The sequence below is a fragment of the Anolis carolinensis genome, chromosome 4 (genome assembly GCF_035594765.1).
Source record: "Anolis carolinensis isolate JA03-04 chromosome 4, rAnoCar3.1.pri, whole genome shotgun sequence".
Classification (NCBI taxonomy): Eukaryota; Metazoa; Chordata; class Lepidosauria; order Squamata; family Dactyloidae; genus Anolis; species Anolis carolinensis.
In genome coordinates this window covers 236954959-236978908 of record NC_085844.1, presented here as the reverse complement: position 1 = coordinate 236978908, position 23950 = coordinate 236954959, and the positions used below count along the sequence as shown (strand labels likewise).

The window sequence follows — 23950 nt, the reverse complement described above, 5'->3', positions numbered from 1 at the left end:
AGGGTGTTTTTCCAAGTAAGTTAGTACAATATTGCAGCTTTGTTCTCACAGCTAGCTTAAATTGTAAATGATTTTAATTTGGCAGGTAACACCTGTTAATGCTTTGAACACAAAGCATTATTTTAGGAAGTCCTTTGGCATGTAGTGGCTGTCTATGTACTAGAATGTACCGAACGCAATGTACATTCTAGGCCCAATTCAATTTGAAAGTATTCGCTTTTAAAGTTCTATCAATTTCAAAAAGAGAATGGAACGTGCTAAAATCTTTTCCATTTGAAACTGCGAGGCTTATGAATTCAAAAGTGATTTGGTAATATTACTAACAAGGAAATAAGTACTCACATTTTCTTTATTTTTAAGCTGAACCAGCTTATATCTACAAGGTTTTTCTCTCTCATGCTATATATTCTTAATGTTCCTTGGCAGCCGTTTTTTTACTTTCATTATAAAATTAGCTACCTAGCATGCCACATCTATCCTTCCTCATAGTTTTATTAAGACAAAATGCAAAATCAATTTGTATACTCTTATCTTGTTTTTGAATTGTTTAGGCTCATGTTTAAATACTGCACAATGAATCTGAGATAGATCGGTTATTTTTTTAGCTATAAAGTTTTGTATTCCCTCTCATCCTTAATTAGTGCAAAGATTGAGGAACAAATAAATATTCACAGTGTTTCATCACACTTTTTATTACATTTTATGGTACATGCAGCGAAAGGCATACTGAAAAAATGGCAGCTAAGAAATAGCTCTTCACACAAGTTGACATCACAAGTATCTATCACTTTTTCACCTAGCAAAATTGGTTTTGTTAAAAAAAGGAAATGTAATAAATATAAGCATTCAAAGGTTTGCACTACAATGCTCAAGCAGTGCACTCAGATCAATTATACCTTGACTCCATAAAGTGGCTTGGAAATAAAAGCACCATTTTAATTGTCAGCTGAGGAAAAGAAAGAACAAATAGTGGGTTGCAGTAAAATGTCATTCTCTCTAAAGCCAGAATGGGCATCTTGTGCTTTTCCAGTGCTCCTCACCAAGAGTATAATATGCTGGGAGCAATAGTTTAGCAACATCACATTTATTTTAGGGCTAAGCTTTTGTTCTACTGTAAGAATGGATTTTTCTGCCCATATTATTTCTGACATCTGTGCATGCCTTGTGTTGACTGCTTTATATACATTTATTTCCATTATTTTACATTAAACTTCCATTGAACTGTCAATTGATTAGGATAGCAAGCTGGTGGGAGTTCTGTTCCAACCATTTTGGGAAGTACCACATGGGCAAAGTGGTGCTTGCTTCGGCAGCGCATATACTAAAATTGGAACATGGGCAAAGTGTGATCAATTTCTCCTTTCATTTCTTGACCTTTGAATCCCATAGTTGGAAACTTTTCATACATACACAAACATACACACATACCACTATACAGCTTAACCTGATCTTTGTTTATTGGGACGTTAAGCCCGGAATTCAGTAGGATCTATTACTATATAAGAATTCACAGGATTAGCAGTCAGGCATCTCTAGGCTAGATCCCATTATTTGGTTATTTTTAAAGCCATCTAAACTATTGGCTTTGCCACACACAGATTAGGTGGCTTTAAAAATAACCAAATAATGGGATCTAGGTTTATCAAATGCCTATAGTCGCCATGGTTCAAAGGAACCCCTCTCCACATATATTCGAGTAAAAGATTTGAGGCAGTGGGAAGACTGCTGATATCTTGTTCTGATGGCAATTTTGAGAATATGCCAGAAATGGAGAACAGTTTTGCGTTGCTATTGCATTTGATTTCACAAAGAGCATTTTTTACTTTCTTGCACAATTATAAAATCAATGAATTGGAATAAACAAGAATATCCAGTCCAATCTCATTCAGGAATACAAAAAGAAAGCACTCCCAGCAGACGACCATCCAGCCTCTGTTTAAGAAACTCCAAAGAAAGAGACTCCGACATCCAGAGCCAGAGTATTCCACTGTCAAATAGCTCTTGCTGTTGGGAAATTTTTTCCTAATGTTTAGGTATAATCTTTTTTCCTATAGTTTGAATCTGTTGCTCCATGACCATCATGGTTAGAATGCCGACTCAGTAAAACCTGTCCGATAAATAGATGTGCAGGGCAGATAAACAGCTGGTGAAAAACATTGCTGCCCCTTTTATTTGAAACAAATGGCTGTTCCTCATAAGATTGGTTGTATGCTGAAATTAATTTATCATGAAAAAGTCCAAGAAGACAATATGTAGATGTACATATGTAGGGGGATTTCTTTGGGTGTGTATGTGTTTTGAATGAACAATGTTCTTTGGTTTAATATACAAAAATGGATTATGTTCCTTCTGAAAAGGTGAGTCCAGCCAACCTATGAGAAGTAAGGTGCTTTTCAGGGTAAATTACTACTCTTAAGGAGCTTCCTTTTCTTCCTGACTGACTTCCTCCTCCTCTTCTACTTCCTCATACTCTACTACATCTGCTGTGGCATCTTGATACTGCTGGTACTCAGACACCAAGTCATTAGTGTTGCCTTCTGCTTCTGAAAACTCCATTTCATCCATTCCTTCGCCAGTGTACCAATGGAGAAATGCTTTCCTCCTGAACATTGCTGAGAACTGTGCAGAGATCCTGCTGAAGATCTCCTGTATGGCCGTGTTGTTCCCTATGAAAGTAGAAGACATCTTCAGTCCACGAGGTGGAATGTGGCATACAGCCACCTTGACGTTGTTGGGGATCCATTCCACAAAGTGGCTGCTGTTCTTGGTCTGCACAGCCAACAGCTGTTCATCCACCTCCCTGGTAGACATCTGGCCTCGAAAGATGCAGGCCACTGTCAGATACCTCCCATGACGTGGGTCGCTGGCCGTCATCATGTTCCTTGCATCAAACATCTGTTGGGTGAGCTCTGGGACAGAGAGAGCTCTGTATTCCTGGCTTCCCCGAGCTGTTAATGGAGCAAAGCCTGGCATGAAGAAGTGGAGTCGAGGAAACGGCACCATGTTAACAGCCAACTTTCTCAAGTCGGCATTGAGCTGGCCAGGAAATCGGAGTGAGGTGGTGACGCCACTCATGGTGAGAGACACCAAATGGTTTAGGTCCCCATAGCTTGGAGAGCGGAGCTTCAGCGTTCTAAAACAGATGTCATATAGAGCTTCATTATCGATGCAGAAGGTCTCATCTGTGTTCTCAATCAACTGGTGCACAGATAAGATGGCATTGTATGGCTCAACGACTGTGTCAGAAACTTTGGGTGATGGGAGCACACTGAAGGTGTTCATGATTCTATCTGGATATTCTTCCTTGATCTTGTTGATCAGAAGAGTGCCCATCCCAGATCCCGTTCCACCGCCAAGAGAGTGGGCAAGCTGGAAACCCTGGAGGCAGTCACAGCCCTCACACTCGTTCCTCACAACATCCATGACACTTTCTATCAACTCAGCTCCTTCGGTGTAATGGCCTTTTGCCCAGTTGTTACCAGCACCTGAATTTCCTAAAAAAAAAATAATACATTCCTGGTTATATATTTTTATAAGATAATTAAATGTGATAAGGAGGAGGCTACCACACTAGTCAATGACTACATACAAATGCAAAAAGGACCAAAATAAACCAGCTGTTGTCGTAATTCCATCAGGCAATATTATGATGCTCTTAACTGATTTGGAAATAACTTGTGTCCATATATTGCAAAATGGCATGTATGCAGCCATAACAGCTAAAATGCTATATTGCTGCAATTCTGCAACATGAAAGCACTGTCTAGATTTTTTCTACTGGTTTTTATTAAAAGAGCTCTTGTTACCAAGCATTTTAGCAAAACCTTCCCAGAATATTTGGAAGCTAGAAATACTGCCGTATTTTTGGGAATAAAGAGGGATTGGCATTGAGTTCTCTTAAGCAATGGTTGTACAAACCAGCCCTCTTGCTTCTGAAAATTCTCTCCCCCCCCCCCCCCGATATCCACAGATTCTGCAACCAACTACATCTCAAAAATATTTAGGTGGGAGGGGCTCCAGAATTCATTTGAGTTGTTTGCCATTTCATACAAGGGGCACATTATTACTGTACAATTGTATATAATGGGAGCATTCATGGGTTTTGGTATCTTTGCAGGGTCCTGGAACTCAAACCAGTGGATCCCAAGGAACCATTGTATTACATCATATTAATATTAACACATTACACTTACCATGAATGAAGTTGTCAGGTCGAAAGAGTGGACCTATTTTGCTCGACCGCACACTGTCCATCGTTCCAGGCTCCAGGTCTACTAGGACGGCACGGGGAACATACTTATTGGCTGCAGCAACAGGGAAACAGGTGAGTCACAATTAGTGCAAGAAGTATCAGGGGATGCTATTTAAAATTCTTTTTAAATGTAAATTTTCAAATTATGATTATTATTTTTAATGGCTATACCTCATAGAAGTCCTTTGGCATATTAAAAAGAACTGCAAATAGCTCTCTGAGATCTATGGATTCCCACTAGTAGCCTTGATATGCCAAGCAATGTCACTAGCCACCCAGACACAGCCAAATGTGACATGACCACCTGAAACCATTTAGAGCTCTCAGTCTGAGAAATGCTTACTCAGTCCAAGAGATCCAAAGCAGCAGGTTCTCTGGGAAGCTTCACCAGCTGCTAAAAGGAGTCATTGCAGCTCAAACCACAGTACAGTAGAGTCTCACTTATCCAACATTCTGGATTATCCAACACATTTTTGTAGTCAATATTTTCAATATATCGTGATTTTTGGTGCTAAATTTATAAATTCAGTAATTACTACATAGCATTAATGTGTAATGAACTACTTTTTCTGTCAAATTTGTTGTATAACATGATGTTTTGGTGCTTAATTTGTAAAATCATAACCTATTTTGATGTTTAATAGGCTTTTTCGTAATCTCTCCTTATTATCCAACATACTCGCTTATCCAACGTTCTGCCATCCCGTTTATGTTGGCTAAGTGAGACTCTACTGTACTTTGTTCTGAAGGGTCTTTTCCAAGTGCGTGTACAGTACTGTATAGAATTTGTTCATGGTATATCTTTTGTCTTACACTGTATTTGTGCTTAGAATAACTTTTCACCCTGTTCAAAGATCTTGAAAGTTAAATTTCAGTTTTAAGTATATGTCCTCAATGCCAATGTATTTATGCAAGCTTTAAAAAAAAGTCTTGGTCCTAAACTTCAACCATTTCCACATTTTGACAACACTATGGCCCATCAATTAAGTGGAAGATGACTATATTCAAAATAAAAAGGTAAGGTAAAGGTTTCCCCTGACATTAAGTCCAGTCGTGACCGACTCTGGGGGTTGGTGCTCATCTCCATTTCTAAGCCGAAGAGCCGGCATTCTCCATAGACACCTCCAAGGTCATTTGGCTGGCATGACTGCATGGAGCGCTGTTACCTTCCCGCTGGAGCGATACTTATTGATCTACTCACATTTGCATGTTTTCGAACTACTAGGTTGGCAGGAGCTGGGGCTAACAGCAGGTGCTCATTCTGCTACCGGGATTTGAACCTGGCACCTTTTGGTCCGCAAGTTCAGCAGCCCAGCGCTTTAACACACTGTGCCACCAGGGGCCCCATATTCAAAATAAGGTCCATTGAAATCAACTGCACAGCCTCTATGCTATAGTGCTACAATTTCTCTCTCTGAGGTTGACACTTCAATCTGTACATCTATTATCATAAACATTTTTGCACACATACATACATGCAAACTTCATTCAGGTCAATGAAAGATAAAAACCTTTGCTATTTTTATCTTTTATAATTGCATCAGCAGGCAATTTAGTCCAAACCCTCTATACTTACAATAGGCTTCATTGAAGTACACATTAAGCCTTTCCTTCTGCAGCGGCGAATCACCACAGTAGTTCCCTGTGATGTCGATTCCATGCTCAGTACTTATGACTTCCCAGAACTGAAAAATGAGCAGAGGAGAGAGTTTGAAAACACGTTACTTCTGATCCCATTTTAAAAACAGAAAGAATGATTAGAGTCACATCTACATTACTATATATATCCTACTCTTTTTTTAAGGGAGACAAGAGTTTTCATCCTATTTATTCATTCAGTATATTTATGGCAGAGATGAACAACTTCAGCAGGTACAGAAGACAAATATGTGAGTAAGGCAGCAGTCCTTGAAAGCCAGCATTTACTTGCCTTGAATGGGATATTTCTCATTAAATGGGATAAATAATATTTCCCATTACTGCCAAAATTTAGTAGCAAACCACAACATATTTAATTATACCAAATGTGGTTGCTTCTCAGCCCACAGTTAACACCAATAATGCCAAAGCATAATTTGGCACAGTTTTCAGGACACCCTTGCGATACCTCATGTAGTCTGTGTATCGCTCATCCTGATTTATACTTTGCTTTTTCACCAAAAACATGTTCTGGGCATCATTCAGATTAAATCATACATCTTAAATCATAATGCAACAACAGGAAGAAATTGCTCAAAAAAGGTCAGTGCCATAAAATAAATATGTAAAGAGAGGGTGTGAGAGATCAAAATTAGGAAGTGACATTAACTGAAATTAAAAGCTCGATATTAAACCATTCAGCATGGGATAAGATAAAGGTAAGGTAAAGGTTTCCCCTGACGTTAAGTCCAGTCGTGGTGTGGTGCTCATCTCCATTTCTAAGCCGAAGAGCTGGCGTTGTCCATAGACACTTCCAAGGTCCTGCGGCCGGCATGACTGCATGGGAGCGCCTTTACCTTCCCGCAGGAGCAGTACCTATTGATTTCACATTTGCATGTTTCCAAACTGCTAGGTTGGCAGAAGCTGGAGCTAACAGCGGGCGCTCACTCCGCTCCCGGGATTTGAACCTGGGACCTTTCGGTCTGCAAGTTCAGCAGCTCAGTGCTTTAACACACTTCACCACCGGGGTTCAGCATGGGATAGCAGAGAAATAACCCTTAAAAATGCTGTTAAGGAGGAAAACAGCAGGGGGGAAAGTGAGGCACAGCTGCAAAGGCAAAGCATTGGCCAAAAGGAAGCCCTCATCAATTACAACCAGTATTTAGAAGCTGTGTTGAAAAAAAATATTATTTTATTATTATTATTAGTACTATAGACCTCACAGTTAGTGTTATAGTTGCCATTTAAAAGTAGCTCTTTGCTTTCTTGTTATTCAGAATGAAACAGTGACTTTAAAGATACTTGAATGGTAGAAGCCATCTCAACCTATCCAGATTAGTGAGGAGCTGTGTACCTATTGATCTACACACATTGGCAAGTTTTCGAACTGCTAGGTTGGCAGGAGCTGGGGCTAACAGCGGGCGCTCATTCCGCTCCCTGGATTCGAACCTGGGACGTTTTGGTCCGCAAGTTCAGCAGCTCAGCGCTTTAACACACTTCGCCACTCTGGTTATCTCTGCCAAATTAAGGCAGCTGGTGGGTATGCAACATCTAGTGAGCCTTTTCTCTACAAACCTAGAGTGACACAGACTGGAAGGGACCATGCAGAGCTGGTTTCCAAATAGAGAGTGCCTGCCTATCTAGCCAACCCACGCGGACACTCGGCCCTGCCGTCCCCTTATCTGGGATGGCAGGAGTGTGAGTGCAAACACACCCTCCTCCTATGGACATCAGCGCTTCCAAATGCCCCTTGTGCTTACTTCATATTCCATGCACACACACAAAAAATGTTTCTCCTTTTTAATGCCCTGACTGAAATTCTAAACTGAAGATGATTAGAAACGGTCTTGATAGACTAGACTAAAAACAGCTGGCCAAATGTTTTTGGAAATTGAATGTGAACATGATGGCCATCCCTGCATTTGTTTTCAAAAGTATATATCCTCTGGATGTAGAAGTTTACCTTACCTGTAATGATTGATCCTCATTTAGAAGATTTAGATCTTACACATTGACAGTTTAATCACTCATAGTTCAAACAAAACTCTTCATGATGTCCTAAAATACGATATCAAATTCCGCCTCTCCTCCTGGACTCTTGTTAACTCATTCTACCTCAACATAGTTTTATATTTAACACTAAAATTGATTGTGGATAACCATGCAACTGTTCAGGTTACAGGAGTTCTGCCTTCTTTCTCATGTGGCCACACATCTTAGTAAAAGTGCAGAATTATGTAATAGTTCCTATTTTATTTCTTTAATCAATAAACTGAACTAATTATTGAATGCATTCTAGAACCCAAGATAAAAATGCTGGAGGTGCACTAAAGGGCAAAGAATGTCTTTATCAGGTATGGCTGTACTGGTCAATCTCAATGAATATAGTACAGCAAGCTTGGCTAAAGACCAAATTATTTCTTTTGGAAAACCTCTGAGGATGCCTGGCATAGATGTGGGTGAAACGTCAGGAGAGAATACTTCTGGAACATGGCCATACAACCCGGAAAACAAACAACAACCCTATTCCTTTTGAACCAATGAATGAATGTATCGGCTGAAAAAATAACAATTACTGCATACATATGATACAGTTACTTTAACAGCCAAGAGATCAAACAAATTAAGAGAAGAAATTTGTGTGTGTGTGTGTATCTGTTTCATTTGAAAACCTGTCATGATGATTATATGAGACCATAAAATTCTAGGATCATGTCCCTTTGAGTACTAATCACTGGAAAGTAACAATTCTGCTTGTGTTTGGCATCTGGTTAAACCTTATGGAAACGTAATACTGGATTAGATGGAGGCAGACCTTGGAAATATTACTCTTCTAGACTACAACTCATAAAATTATCCCAGCCAGCATGGGCAATTGCGGTCCGAAAATGTACATTTCCCTCTCAATGGATGGATGGGCCCTTGACCTAATCAACCATGTCTCTTCTCATTTACTCTCATTCATTCACTGTAATCCCATGTTTTGTACATACAATGTTAATAGTATTTTCTGGATCCCATGCTCCCCAAATTCTCACTGGATGCCGTTGTTTAAGAGCTGCTTCCCCTTATCTTTCAGAAAACATGACTAAAACAAACCTCCTACCTTTGCTCCAATTTGATTCCCGCATTGACCAATCTGGACATGGACAATTTCACGCATTTTGTAAAGGATTCAGCAATGTGAATTGACTCCGTTTCTCCCCTAAGATGTCCTTTCTGGGGGGAAAAGAATCACTCCTGCGAAATGTGTCTTGTATAGTGAATGAGGGAAAATGCATCAAGAAGAGGGAGTGTCCGACACCTCCCATTTTGCTGACTAACAAGAGCTCTGATATGGCACTCACAACACTTGCAAGACCCATGCTGAGTTTACCAAGTGAAAACTATTTTGGCACTTTGAGATCAGTTTTCATCGATTGAAATAAACTGAGTGCAAATGGGGAAAGAGATAGAGGAAGACAGAAGCTGGGACATTTAAAAATCAGCTGAAAAAGTGGGGGGAAATATGAACTGTCCCTATCAAAGTTGACAGTTGAAGGGATGAGATAAGAGCAGACTAAAAATTACTTGAATTACAAGATGAAAATCAAATTTCCAAAACCAGAAATTGGACCAGAAATGTTTTCGATTTTTTCCTGATTTTGGAATACTTGCATATTCATAATGAGATGGGATCTAAGTCTAAACACAACATTCATTTATGTTTCATATACACATTGCAATTTTATACAATAGTTTTAATAATTCGGTGCATGAAAAAAAAATCCACCAGAAACCAAAGGTGTCACTATCTCAAATACCTATGTGGACAATTTTGCATTTTGGAATATTTCAGATTTTGAAATTCCAATTAAGAGATGGTCAATTTGCACATAAATACACATACTGGCTACTTCCTCCATCTAAATAGTACTCAGCACTCTTTGACCATTGACAGAGCCCTGAAAACAAGGTTTCATGGCCCTGATGTCCCAGCCCCCGTGGAAAAGCCATAGTCACATATGTCTCCTCCTGATAGTGAAGAGGTTTTGCTATCTCTCAGCACACTCTTTGTCAGCATTTGTGTCGCTTCTGCACAGCAGCCGTATTGGAGTGTGATATGTGATGCAGGCAAAGTTTGGCAAAAATAAGAAGTTTAGTTTAAAGCATAATGACTGCAACTGCCCAAATCGCTCACATAGCAATGCCAGTGTCCATAATGGCTGGAAGATTGTGAGATCTGCAGCCCAGAAAGTTATATTTTGCAAGCTCTGTATACAAGGTTTCCTCACATGACAGTTTGCTTATATGAAGAAAGAGAAAGAAGGCATTAAGCCCCCTTTAAACATACAGATGCCAGAATGGGGGACAAATATATTCCGATGGAAATAGCATTGGAGGAAAAGGGACAGCAGCTGGAGCAATGGCAGAGATATGGAGTGACATTTGATTACAATTTTAAATACCCCTCCCTAAACTGAGCCTCCGGTGGCTCCGTGTGTTAAAGCGCTGAGCTGCTGAACTTGCAGACCAAAAGGTCTCAGGTTCAAATGCGGGGAGCAGAGTGAGCGCCCACTGTAAGCTCTAGCTTCTGGCAACCTAGCAGTTCGAAAACATGCCAATGTGAGTAGATCAATAGGTACTGCTCCAGTGGGAAGGTAACGGCGCTCCCTGCAATCATGCCAGCCACATGACCTTGGAGGTGTCTACGGACAATGCCGGCTCTTTGGCTTAGAAATGGAGATGAGCACCAACCCCCAGAGTCAGACATGACTGGACTTAACGTCAGGGGAAACCTTTACCTTTTTAAACTACAAATCCCACTTTAGTTTTTTTTCCTTCTGTGGGATGACACCACAAAAGTTAAAGTGGCATTATATTTATGTAATGTGAAAATGCCCTCAGTGTTTTTTAGGTTTGGCAGTGAAAAATGGAGAGAGCAACTGTGAGTTTAATAGTCATAGAAGGAGATGTTTAGTAGGTATTACAGATTAGAAGAAGCACCTGTTGAAATTTCCTCTACTATACAATGATTAGTAATACAATATTTATTTATTTGTTTATTTATTTATTTACAGCACTTTTACCCTGCCTTTCTCAACCCCAGAGGGGACTAAGGCAGCTATACAGCATAGGCAACAATTCAATCCCTTTAAAAACAGTGTACAATAAAATGACAATTCAAAATAAAATAAAATAATAAGATACAATTAAAACAATTAAAAGCATTTAACCCAATGCAATAGAGTAATTCACGTGATCCATAGGCATATTCCAGGCAGTTCCAGTAGTCAGTTGCACGTCTTTCGTATCTATTATTGCACCAGATCTCCAAAGGCTTGGTCAAAAAGCTATGTCTTCACTTTTTTTACAGAAGGTCAGGAAGGAGGGGGCTGATCTAATCTCCCTGGGGAGGGAGTTCCACAGCCGAGGGGCCACCACCGAGAAGGCCCTGCCTCTTGTTCCCGTCAATCGCTCCTGCAATGAAGGCAAGACCAAGAGCAGGGCCTCCCTGGACGATCTTAGACTCCGAGATGGTTCATAGAGGGAGATACATCTCCAATTCTCACTCTAGGACAGCCATGGGCAAACTTGGGCCTTCCAGGTGTTTTGGACTTCAACTCCCACAATTCCTAACATCTGGTAGGCTGTTAGGAATGGTGGGAGTTGCAGTCCAAAAAACCTGGAGGGCTGAAGTTTGCCCATGCTTGCTCTAGGAATTTCATAATTATTTTGGCACATGCAAGACCCATTCACATTTCACAATTAAAATACTATATTCCACTTTAACTGCTGGAGCTGGTGCCTAGGGAATCCTGAAAGTTTAAGACGGCATTGGGCCGGGCTGTGGTGCAGGCTGTTGAGCAGCTGCAATAAATCACTCTGACCATGAGGTCATGAGTTCGAGGCCAGCCCGTGGCGGGGTAAGCACCCGTCAATTAAAAATAAAAAATAAACCTGGCAACCCGAAAGATAGTTGCATCTATCAAGTAGGAAATAAGGAACCACTTATAAAAAAAGTGGGGAGGCAAGTTTAACTAATTTATGACCTGGAATGAGGAAGTGCCGTCAGAGTGGATGATGAAGCAGCTGCTCCCCCCTGTGGCCAGAATCAAACATCCCCTCAGGAGAAGGTTAAATTGCCTCTGCATCTGTCTGTCTCGGTCTCTGTTTGATAGTTTATGGGCATTGAATGTTTGCCCTATGTGTGTATAATGTCATCCGCCCTGAGTCCCCTTCGGGGTGAGAAGGGCGGAATATAAATACTGTAAATAAATAAATTGGCGCTCTCTGGCAGAGAATGCTAAATTACAAATCCCTGGATTCCATAGGTTTCCATAGGATGCTGTCAAAATGGTTAAAGCAGAATCACATTTTATTGAGCAGAAGGTTTCCTAGACTCCAGCTCACTTCACTAGGTGTAGCAAGGAAGAAGATGTGAAGGACACCTCTGCTTTTCTTTCTTGCCTTTTTTTGCTAAAGATATTAGAGATATTAAACTCTCATACGCCATTATGAAATAAGAAGACGCTCCTCTTTCACTGCTGGGTACAGAACTTTACTCCAATATTCAGAAAAGGATAGCGTCATTGACCATACCTATGGGCAGCTAGGCTACTTTAGTGCTAGGGAGGAAGAGTTCAAAAGGACTAATGGCAGCTGCCACCTGAGCCAGTTGGCTCAAGAGCTAGCCTTGTTGAGCTCATATCCAGAAACATATTGGCCAATGTATATTGGTGGATAATATTTATTCCATATTTGCAAGGTCTTCCTGGTAGAGTCTCCCATTGCTATCTGGCAAGCTGATATATGTTTGGTGTATTAATGTTGCCAATCTTGAAAATTGGAGATAATTCCTATATCTTTAAATGATTGTTTAGAAGAGGGAATTTCAGCTGTCATTGATTGTCATGCAAGCTGGTAACAAGCAACCCTTAATGAAAGTCTTATTTAGCACAACCATGAAAGAGATCAGAGCCACTCTGGCAACCCTGTCCAAATGACATCTACTTGTACAGGAAATATAATTATAGTACAACGACTTCTTTAACCATATCCTTAAATGGACAACAGCTGTTAATAATGTGGAAGCCCTTATCAGCTGGTCACAAGTCTGCAGACACTTGTTTTATTCAGAGCATTTGTTAATTAACCCTTTTCTCTGAAATCATTATCAATTTTTTACCAGTATTAATGTCATCTTTCTTGAACATTTTCCAAAATGTCAAAAAGAACAAGCCTTTCAAAATCCATGTGCTTTGTAGCAGAGGTGGATGGAACATGGGGAAGGAGACCAATGTGTCAGATATATACAACTGCATATTTAAAAAGAACCAGCAAGTGGGTTTTGTGAGAGACAGTATAGCGCAGTAGTTTGAGCATCAAACTCTTGACTTTGAATCTGTGCTCAGCCATGGAAACCCAATAGGTGACATTACTCAAATCACATTTTCTCAGACTCAGAGGAAGGAAAAGGCAAAAACCCCTCTGAATCATTATGGCCAAGAAAACATCATGATGGTTTCACCTTTGGGTTACACTAAGATGGAAATGACTTGAAAGCAGGCCTGTAACGAGGGGGGTGGGTGGGTTAGGGGTTCAACCCCCACCCCCCCGAAATTTTTCAGGTTAACAAAAACAACCTGGTTTACTCATGAATTTTAACTGGTTAACCAAATCCCCATGCTAAGTCTATGAGACGTAAAACATTAAGAGTCCCTCCAGGCACTATCTCAAGCAGATATTGACAGGTCTGAACCCGGGGGGGGGGGGGGGGGCTGGTGGGTCGGGGTTCAACAACCCCCCCCCCAAATTTTCAAAACCCCTCCCGAAATTTTTTTCTGGCTACGGCCCTGCTTGAAAGCACCCAAAAATGAAACCAGCAACAACAAAGTGAAGTTTTTAATCAAAGGGAGAAAATAGGCTCCTCTAATAAGAGGGAATTTCAGCAGGTGGCCAAGTTATAATTCCCCAATTTCCTGTATGAAACAAGGATTGACATTACAGTATGCTTTTTATATATGCCTGTCTCATTCTCACTCTGTACCTGAATTGCAAAGTCTGGGATTGCCAGATAAAAAAAATTAGGAAGGCTCCTGTACCTTTAACAGCTGGCAGAAGAGGAAATTTCAGCAGTTACTGCTCATCATTCATCCAAGAAACCCTACTAAAATCCCTTCTTCTGCCAAGAGCTCTCTCTAGTTTTCAGTAATTAATAGGCTCCCCCCCCCCCCCCGCAATTGTACATATTTTCAGTGTTTTGTGGAAATTCCACAAAAGGCAGAATCCCAGGATTCCATAGCACTGCACCATGAAAGTTAAAATGGTGTCAAACTATGTTAATTCTATCATATAGATGCTCCCACAGTAAGGTGAGAAACAGTAAGAATAGCTCAGCTCCAAAAGGGTTTTTAAACTGTCAAGTTTATAATAAGGAATGTATGGGCTTCCCTTCACCCTAAACTCACTTTTGGATCTGTCTTTAATGCAGCTGCCACCACTCAAATATTATTGCTAACTGAAGTCTTAATTTTAAATGGGTTCCTGCCCTTATGTAAGATGAACCATATAAATGTAGTTAGAAATGGAGAATAGAAAAACACCTTTAGGGATAGTGATTAAAAATAAGAAAAAGAGAGTATATATTTTGCCAATTGGAAAGAATGTGGCTGTCAGTTCAGATGGCAATCTGTCCAGATGGTAATGATAAGATAAAAATTCATGTGCAACCAAAAATCACATTACAATTTTTAGAAAGAGCTATCCTAATAGTTCATGGGTCATGTGTATAAGGGCAAAATAGTGTGCAAATAGATTATGAAATTGCCCTCTGGAAACAATGGCAGCAACTGAAAGACAAGTTGAAATCATGACAATCATGAATGCCAGTTGACATGGATGAAGGCAACACACCACCTCCAAGAAAACCAACAGAAAAAGGCTAGCTAAACATATGCTGGGATACAGTGAAAAATAAGAACATTCTTGTGGGCAGTTCATAGTTTACTGTTGAAAGACTGCATGAGTATTTTGGCAGTTGAACATATTAGTGCAGATGGCAATCAGTACAGATACTGAAGTCGAGATAGGAATGACGGAAACTATATAAAACGGCTGCTCAGATGATGCAACAATTCAATTCCATCTTTGACTTCTCTGACAGGCTGGACAATACAGAAAAGGAAGGAACCCTCTGACCAGCTGCATTTCATAGTAGCCAGGGCAAAGAAAACGACAAAAGAAGGTAGAAGCACAGTTCCTGCTTTAACAATGTCTCATTGTAATATTTTTAATGCTGCAATCTATGGAGATATCTTTTTTCCCGTAGGTCTGTTGGAGCCGTGTGCATCCTACTTTTGCTGGGACTGTCACAAGAGATGGGAGCCATGCCCGTAAATGCCCACTTGCCCTTCTTTATCCTGGCGCTACTGCTGTGTGCCTATGTCTGCCATTCTCCTGTATCAGCTGCTACTGTCCATTTCAAGGAAGGGGAAAGTTGCTACAAACCAATGCCACACAGGATTCAAGGAGTCAGGTAAGGTGACAATCCCAGGTAACCCTGCTCCTCCTTATCCCTATAGTCCAGCCTAGATCTTACATCTGGCAACCTGCTCTGCCACACAGAGTGTACGGAAGAGGGGGGAAAAGCCTCTTTTATCTTTGATATTTGGGTAGAAGAGAGCATTTTGCTAGGTACAGTTTGCCCACCAGTGGCTTTGTTGCTGTTAAGTTCACAGTAACAGTTAACTCGGAGTGAAGTTGAATCTCCTTACTTGGAAGTTTTTACGCAGAGGCTGGATGGCCATCTGTCAGACATGGCTTGGTTGCGTATTCCTGCATGGCAGAACAGTGTTGGACTGGATGGCTCTTGGGATCATTTCAAGCTCTATGATTCTAATTTATTTCTGGCTTCCACTTCTTAAGATGGAGAAGGAAATGCTATGACTCTTGTCTGACTTTAGAAAATTTCTAACAGTCTCCATCCTGTTTCTTACATCACAGAACTTACCCTCGTCCACATGAATACCTGAAGATGTCAGAAATCCCCAAGAGGTGGGACTGGCGAAACGTGAATGGCGTCAATTACGCAAGTCCTACTCGCAACCAGGGCGTCCCACAGTTCTGTGGATCTTGCTGGGCTCACGGCACCACCAGCGCCCTGGCCGGTATGTGCCTGTTATTTATTTACTTGATTTATACCCCACCTTTCTCAGCCTGAAGGAGACTCAAAGTAGTCATGTGCATTCAGGGCAAACCTTGATCTGTTTCGTGTCCTGGCTTTCGGTGACGAGATCAGATGCACACAAAGGTGCCCAGAGGTCACACTCAGATTGGTTCCAGGTGAGACTTTTATCATGCCAACACTTTGCCTCATTCGCTGATATTTGTGGGAATGGTATTCCTGATTGTCAGCGGAATTAGCAAAGTGAATGTTGCTCCTAGCATCACTGAGGGTATCCCTTAACAGGGCAAATCCCAACATTACTATCTTGTGTCACTGAAATAATTTCTCTGAGTGCAGATCTCTGTGTAGCCTTCTATGACTTCGAGTACCCTACAAGGAGATATCAGCAAACTTGAAGAAGTTTCAGAGGAAGACAAACAAACCTTAGAGGAAAACTGGGGATAGGCAGGCTATCACATTGTCAGTGGAAAACAAATAATATTCTCAAACCAAAATGAGAATTTTGTATAGTGTGTTCTAGGCAAGGGCATGGCTTGATAGAGATGCAAATTCCACTCGTTGTATTAGAACTGTAAGATATTATACAATCTGCAGAATATTGGAAGTTTCTATTTGTGCCTTTAACCAACTGTTGTTTGCCTCCACTTCTCAGACCGCATCAACATCAAGAGAAAAGGGGCCTGGCCCTCTGCTTTTCTCTCTGTTCAGCATGTTGTGGATTGTTCTGGTGCTGGGTCTTGCAAGGGTGGATATGATTATTACGTGTGGTTTTATGCCCATAACCATGGCATCCCGGATGAGACATGCAGCAATTATGTAGCTGAGGATCAAGGTAAGTCCTGGATTTCTTTTATTTTTCTACTCTATCGTAAATTCTGTTTGCTAGTCAGAATTGTTTAACTCACAAATAAAACAGAAAAGTACAGTATTCAGAGAATGCACATTGGAATTTGCAAACATTCTGCGCCTGGCAAACACAGGAAAGGTGACTGGCATTTCCTTCTGGAAGAGGTCCAGGGCCTGACTCTGTTGCCTCGATTTATCCTTTGACTGGCTGCCTTTTCAGATACTTTAGAAATCTTCTAGTTTTTCCTTTCCATCTCTCATTTCCCTCCTTTATTCTTGGTTAACTTCATTTGCTGCGAATGGAGTTCAAAATGGAAAAGAAAATTACTGGTAGAAAACAGAGAAGGGCAGGATTCTGCCTCTTCCATTGTTCTCTAATTCTTGTGACCCATTTGCTATATGAGTTGAAGAGGAGCCTGCTAAAGTAGCTCTATACATAAATATATAAGTAAAAAATGATCAAATCCAGATGACAGGAAGGCATTGGAGAATTTAATTGCACTCTTTTTGTTACTGGATGAAAGGCAACTGTCCATGTCAGTCAAAGCTTTCTCTTACTAACATTTTTGCAGAGTGCAAGGAGTTTACACAGTGTGGGACATGTGTTATTTTCGACAAATGTTATGTAGTAAAGAACTATACCCTCTGGAAAGTGGGAGATTATGGATCTATCAGAGGGCGAGAAGATATGATGAGAGAAATCTATGCAAATGGACCAATCAGGTAAAGAAATGAAGTCTTTATAGACAGTGACTAGATAATACCATATTTCTTCAATTCTGCAACACCATTGATTATAAGACAACCTCTAATTTCAGTACCGGAGACATACCACTCCACAATATTGCAACTAATATATCATAATTTGACAAAATCAACAATTATGAAAAACCAGCATGTACAGATGAAACTATTTGTCTTGCACCACCATTGTCATTAGGTAATAATGACAGTTCTGAATGGAGTGACTACAAATTATTAGAAGGTATCAAAAAAGAAATTAGCATAGGGTTATGATGGGTTATGAAAGGGTAAAATGGGTTATGAAAATATTTTCATGGTTATATCTAAATGCAGAGGTATTTTAAAAAATGATAGTAAATTTCTGCTTCACTGATATTTATAGGCAAGTCATTTTGGTGTAACCTCTACTGAGGAGATTGTATTGTCCACATGCTGTGATGATACCACTGTTTCATGTTATTTGCTCTGTTATTTGCTCATGTTATTTCTTTCAGACTTTGAGCAGAAGTTGATTGGCTAATAGAACAGTTCATTCCTTCCATTTCATTTCTTCTAGTGAGTGGTGAATCCAACTACAAAAGGAGTTAAAACAAGCTGAACTACCTCACTGATTTATTTTATGAGGATGAGGAATCAGTGGTGGTAGTTGACATGATATTTTGTGGCACTACCTTCAGGTTAATGGAAGAGCTTTGTTACACGGCCTTGGAGTGTGGTTGTGAGCCTGTTAGATTTTTTTTCTTATCATGGGTTTCAGTGTTCTGAGATCATCAGGATATGACCCTTTATTTCAACAGCAGTGTCTAGAGCAGTGGTTTCCAACCTGTGGTCCATGAACCACCAGAGGTCTCCAAGAACTAAAATATGTTCCGTGGCCTCACCATTGCTACACCGTTGCAACGAGAGCAGCTGGTCGTGCACCACCCTCTTATAGTGCCAAGGCCATGAGGAGGATGTCGGGAGGGGAGAGGTAGACAACCCACGAAAGGTGTGACAATAAGCCTCCTGACTGCTGCTTCTCCTCCTCCACCCTCCCCCTGAGTGGAGCCATTCCATGAGGCACCTGGAAGCAAAGACACCTTGGTGTCTTCATTTTTAGGCCTGTTCCTGGGATTCTTTGGGTGCTGATTCAGAAATTGCATTGAATTGACCACATCAGCTCTAGATTATTAAATATGGTTTTTAGTGGGCGAGCAGATGGCAGCAACTGGATAGACACTAGAGTTGATGTGGTCTATTCAGTGCAATTTTCTGAATCGGCATCCCAGATAACCAAGCTGAATCTAAAGTTGACCAAAAACTGATTTGTAATCCTTTTGATACTAATGTTGGAGAGTGGTCCCTGGTCAAAGTGGTCCCTGGTCAAAAAAAAGGTTGGGAACCACTGGTGTAGAGTATACATTTAATCTCAGTGGCATCTTTAAACTGGTGTTTTGTTGTTGTTTTTAAACAGCTGTACAATTATGCAGACTCCAAAGCTGGATGAATACACAGGAGGCATTTTTACTGAATACAATGAGACAGCAATGGCAAACCACGTTGTCAGTGTTTCTGGCTGGGGAGTAGAAAACGGAATCGAATATTGGATTGTCCGCAACTCTTGGGGCGAGCCCTGGGTAAGACAGGCAGAGGAAGCAAAATTGAGATGAGTGTGTGGCTCTTTAAAGGCTTGAGTTGGATGAATAAAGTCCATGGTGGGTGTGAAGATGATGAACATTATACTATCAAAGGGGATGCAAGAGGCAGGTAGACCCTTTTTAGTCCTGAGCAGTGTAGGCTGGGGATGGCTGGGTCCAAAATTACAGCTGTCAAGTAAATGTATGGACACATATAGACTTAGGTTGTTACCAGGGCTATTAAAATAGAACATAAAACTATAGGATAGTGTGAAAGGACCATAGAACATGAGGAGAGTTACTGACCCCAGGCTGTAGATTGTGCATTTGTGGTGCAGAGAAATAAACTATGGGGGGTTTACTTAATTATCATTTGTGCTTCTGATAATCCATATAGCTACATTTAATATTCATAAGATTAGATATCACACTGTGCTGAATCATTCCAATGTCTGAAAGATTTTGTACAAATGGTAATCTTTATGTTAGTATGCAGAATGTGAAGTATTAGCTGACAAGTCTAGCTTGATATGATTTGAGGCCACGAGGCCATATGTGATTCCCCTTTCCACTACCACATGTCACAGCAACTATAAAGAGGTTGAAATCAAAATAAGGACATTCATTGGCAAGTCCTCACTGCATCACTGGGTGAGATTTTGCTTAGATACTTGTGGGCTACAACCTGTGAGAAAGGACATTGGTCACACCTTCATTGATCACTTCATGTGAAGGATCTCAGGACCAGTTCTGTGGTAGCTAAACACCAATGGAAACTTATCTATAATTTCAAGAAGTGGCCCATGTTTTTATGCACTTTTGCATTCCAGATTTCTGAAGAATGCAAACTTCATCAGTGCAAGTGTTTCCTGGGGTTTTGTTTCTTTGGAATAAGATCCTTAGAGACCTTTGATATGTACTATATTCATGGATGTAAGCAGCTTGATCATAAATTGAGACTTACCAAAACATACCATGCTTACCATCAGATTTCAAGGGAAACTCATGTTCTGGGCAGCTCTAACCCTGGCAGAGTTTTATATATTAAAGAAACACACACACACAGAATGATCCAAGGCCAGACTTCTTTAAACTGAGAACAAAAGCCTTAAGTCTTTCAAGGATCTGACCAGACAAAACCGAAATACAGCACACAGCCAGGGTTACACAAATCATGATCAAAGGCTGAAAATACTATAGAGGCGGTTCAGGAGCAAGAACAAACAGTAGCTAAGTCTGCAGTCCAAAAGTCAGGTTGCGAGAGTTCACTTCGGATAGTGTTCCAGAGTTCAAGAATGCAAACCGTACTCAGAGTTCCAAAGTTGAGTCAAATAGTCAAGGGTAAAAGAAAAGTCCAAGTCCATATGTCAAATCCAAGAAGGTCAACCAAGATGCCAGGGTTCAGGGAACAACAAGACAAGTTTTTAAAAGCGGTGGAGTCCAAAAGGGAGTTGAAGGAACAAGGTTAGGATCCAACATTCTAAACCAGGGTAACAACAACAACAACATACTTTATTTATATTCTGCCCTTCTCCCCTAGGGGACTCAGAATGGATTACAGCATTTACATACATCCAATGCCATTACAATCATATACAAATGAGACACACAAACACAACAAAGGCAGGGGCTTCTCCTTTTCATTTCCGGCTTCTGGAGGCAGTGCGTCATCTCTGGTTCTGCAGAGGTGCTCTCCTCCATTTTTCAAGCTGAGGAGCCTGTGTTGTCATCTCCTGATTGTGTTGCTGGAAATATTGCTTTGAACATCTCCTTGCCCTTTTCCCACTGAAGTGGTGCCTATTTATCTACTCACATTACATGTTTTCAAACTGCTAGGTTGACAGGGACTGTATCTGACAAACGGAGTTCACCCTTCAGGTCAGCCGTTCAGCAGAAAAAGGTTTAGCCCATCGCGCCACCACAGCTCCTACAACAGCCAAAGTCTATGATACAATTACGAAGGTACTATGTCACCTGTTACCAAACAGCTGTCTCTTCCAGACCCATTATTTATCCTGAGATTCTTGTTGCTATTCATTTATTCAAGCCTGTACAGATCATCACAGAAGCCTCTGATGCATTCCTTAAAAGGAAAAGTAATCTTGACCCAAGAAGCTGAATCAGATTAACTCTTTCCAAGCACCCAGCAGCAGCCAAGCCAGACTAACTTCTGGCCGTGACATAAATCACCACCAGAAAACTGGTTATCCCTAGTCTAAATCTTTTAGGAAGGATGCTTAGCCTACCCTTGTGGCTCTCACTGATCAACTGTCATACTATGTTGTTCTGTATCCAACCATGAACACCTAAATATCCCACCGCAACCAGAGGAATAACCCAATTAACTCTTGGTGCACAAGCATTTGTAAAGTAGGATCATAAAAAATTGCTTCAGCTTGGGCTCCTTCCAATACTTCTTTACTAATTAATATCTTGCAGGGGGAACGCGGCTGGTTTAGAATTGTGACGAGTGCATATAAAAATGGAAAAGGCAATAACTTCAACTTGGGTGTGGAAGAAGACTGCAGTTATGGAGACCCCATCATACCTTGAACCTGCATTTGAGCTGTTTTTGCACGCATGTCTTCTGAAAGAAATCCAATATAATGTTTTTTTCTTTCCTTAAAAAAGTAAGATTAGCTTTTCAGCTGTGCAAAATAGCAATACTATAATAGTCTAGAGACATATGTTTGTTTGTTTATCTTTTCTATTCAAACCTGCACATAACATTCACTCAAAGGAGCGGGAAGGGGCAGAGAGGGAGGGAGTCTGTATCCTGTGTGGCATCTCATGCAAAGTTCTGTTTATATTGGGTTATATCTCATTTTTGGGAAGAGTTTGAGAGCTTAAAAATGAAAGAGGGATGAAGTACAACAGTATTTACTAAATTACCTCCAGTGTAATCTTATCTCCACCCCAAATCTTTTTCCTATATGCTTTCCAAATATAGCTCTTTTGCATTTCATGAGTCTCTGCCTCTCTGTTGGTTGGAAAAAGATAGAAAGTACAGAGTCTGAAAGAATATGCTTAGAACTACCTGCTTCATCCTAATCTATGAACTGTTTTATGATATAATACACTGCCTGAGATTGTGATGATGATGATGATGATGATGATGATGATGATGATGATGATAATAATAATAATAATAATAATAATAATAATAATAATAATAATAATCCTGCTAGCGGCTGAGTTTTTTCCTGTTGTTTTTCATCAAGGTTACAGTCGAATTGATAAAAAACAACAGGAAAAACTCAGCCGCTATCAGGACCTCAAGATTGAACTTCAAAGACTCTGGCAGAAACCAGTGCAGGTGGTTCCGGTGGTGATGGGCACATTGGGTGCCGTGCCAAAAGATCTCAGCCGGCATTTGGAAACAATAGACATTGACAAAATTACAATTTGTCAACTGCAAAAGGCCACCCTACTGGGATTTGCACACATCATCCAAAAGTACATCACACAGTCCTAGACACTTGGGAAGTGTTCGACTTGTGATTTTGTGTAATGAAATCCAGCATGTCTATCTTGTTTGCTGTGTCATACAATATAATAATAATATAATGATGATGATGATGATGATGATGATGATGGTGATGATAATAATAATAATAATAATAATAATAATAATAATAATAATAATAATAATAATAATTTATTTCTACCCCGCAACCATCTCCCAAAAGGGACTCAGGATGGCTTACAAATCACTCATAATGTAACAATACATACGGTGCAATAAATACAGATACATAAATATCAAAGGGAAACATAATTCACATCATCAATACTTAACAAAACCACAGTAAAATCAATTAACCCTAAAATACACATCAATAAAATGTTATGGTAATTATAGACATAAAATGAATAACAATCAACCAGTCATATAAAGTGCTTTCAGTGAGAAAACCAATAGGTCTAGAATTTTAACCTTTGGGGCTCTATATCTATTTGAAAGCTTGGTTAAAGAGCCAAGTTTTTAGGTTGGACCAAAAACATTGGAAGGTGAGGGTCAGTGTAATTTCCATTGGGAGGACATTCCAGAGCCAGGCCACCACCAAGAAGGCCCTCTCCCTTGATCCCACCAAACGTACTTGTAAAGGCAGTGGGACTGAGAGAAGGGCCTCCCCAGTGGACCTCAGAGTCTGCGACGGTTTGTAAAAAGAGATACGGTCGCAAAGATAGATTGGACTCGAACCGTATAGGGCTTTGTAGATAATAACCTGCACTTTGAATTGGGCCCGGAAACTTGTCGGCAGCCAGTGGAGCTGCTTCAATAGAGGCATAGTATGCTCCCTATAAGCAGCCCTGGTTAGCGATCTGCCTGCCGACCTTTGCACTAATTGCAGTTTCCGAGCCGTCTCCAAAGGCAGCCCCAGGTAGAGTGCATTGCAGTAATCCATCTTAGATGTAACTAAGGCATGGACCACCGTGGCTAAGTCATGCTTTTCGAGGTACAGTCGCAGCTGGTGCACAAGTTTTAACTGTGCAAAAGCCCTTCCGGCCACTGCTGACACCTGAGCTTCAAGCGTCAGCGCTGAGTCCAGAAGGACCCCCAAACTGATAGTATCATCTTTCTTGGAGAATTTTGAATAGAGATAGGATGGCCATCTGTTGAGAGTGCTTTGATGGTGAAGTAAAACTTTCCAAATATACCTTACAGTAGTAACTGATAGCTTC

General features: G+C 40.5%; 2 protein-coding genes across 2 annotated transcripts; one reads left to right on the top strand and one right to left on the bottom strand.

Moving 5' to 3' along the window:
* Window positions 1-667: 667 nt before the first annotated feature.
* Window positions 668-9180, bottom strand: tubb1 (tubulin beta 1 class VI). Its single transcript, XM_003228992.4, has 4 exons — window positions 8997-9180; window positions 5829-5937; window positions 4194-4304; window positions 668-3494 (listed from the first exon to the last, which is right to left on the bottom strand). Exons 1-4 carry the CDS (start codon window positions 9051-9053, stop codon window positions 2413-2415), a joined length of 1359 nt encoding a protein of 452 aa, XP_003229040.2. The 5' UTR covers window positions 9054-9180; the 3' UTR covers window positions 668-2412.
* On the top strand, window positions 4200-22229 carry LOC100564288 (cathepsin Z). Its single transcript, XM_062978984.1, has 8 exons — window positions 4200-4324; window positions 15036-15116; window positions 15201-15407; window positions 15875-16038; window positions 16711-16890; window positions 17477-17627; window positions 19102-19264; window positions 21704-22229. The coding sequence occupies exons 3-8, from the start codon at window positions 15250-15252 to the stop codon at window positions 21815-21817; spliced, it is 930 nt and encodes a 309-aa protein (XP_062835054.1). The 5' UTR covers window positions 4200-4324; window positions 15036-15116; window positions 15201-15249; the 3' UTR covers window positions 21818-22229.
* Window positions 22230-23950: the final 1721 nt, after the last annotated feature.

Bases quoted from the DNA above. Each gene is read 5' to 3' on its own strand.
- tubb1 (XM_003228992.4), bottom strand. From the start codon at position 9,053: ATGCGTGAAATTGTCCATGTCCAGATTGGTCAATGCGGGAATCAAATT. The intron at 4,305-5,828 runs GTAAGTATAGAG...CTGTTGCTGCAG, and splicing joins GTACTTCAATGAAGCCTATT to CCAATAAGTATGTTCCCCGT. The intron at 3,495-4,193 runs GTAAGTGTAATG...TTTTTTTTTTAG, and splicing joins ACCTGACAACTTCATTCATG to GAAATTCAGGTGCTGGTAAC.
- LOC100564288 (XM_062978984.1), top strand. From the start codon at position 15,250: ATGGGAGCCATGCCCGTAAATGCCCACTTGCCCTTCTTTATCCTGGCG. The intron at 15,408-15,874 runs GTAAGGTGACAA...CTTACATCACAG, and splicing joins CACAGGATTCAAGGAGTCAG to AACTTACCCTCGTCCACATG. The intron at 17,628-19,101 runs GTAAAGAAATGA...GTTTTTAAACAG, and splicing joins TATGCAAATGGACCAATCAG to CTGTACAATTATGCAGACTC.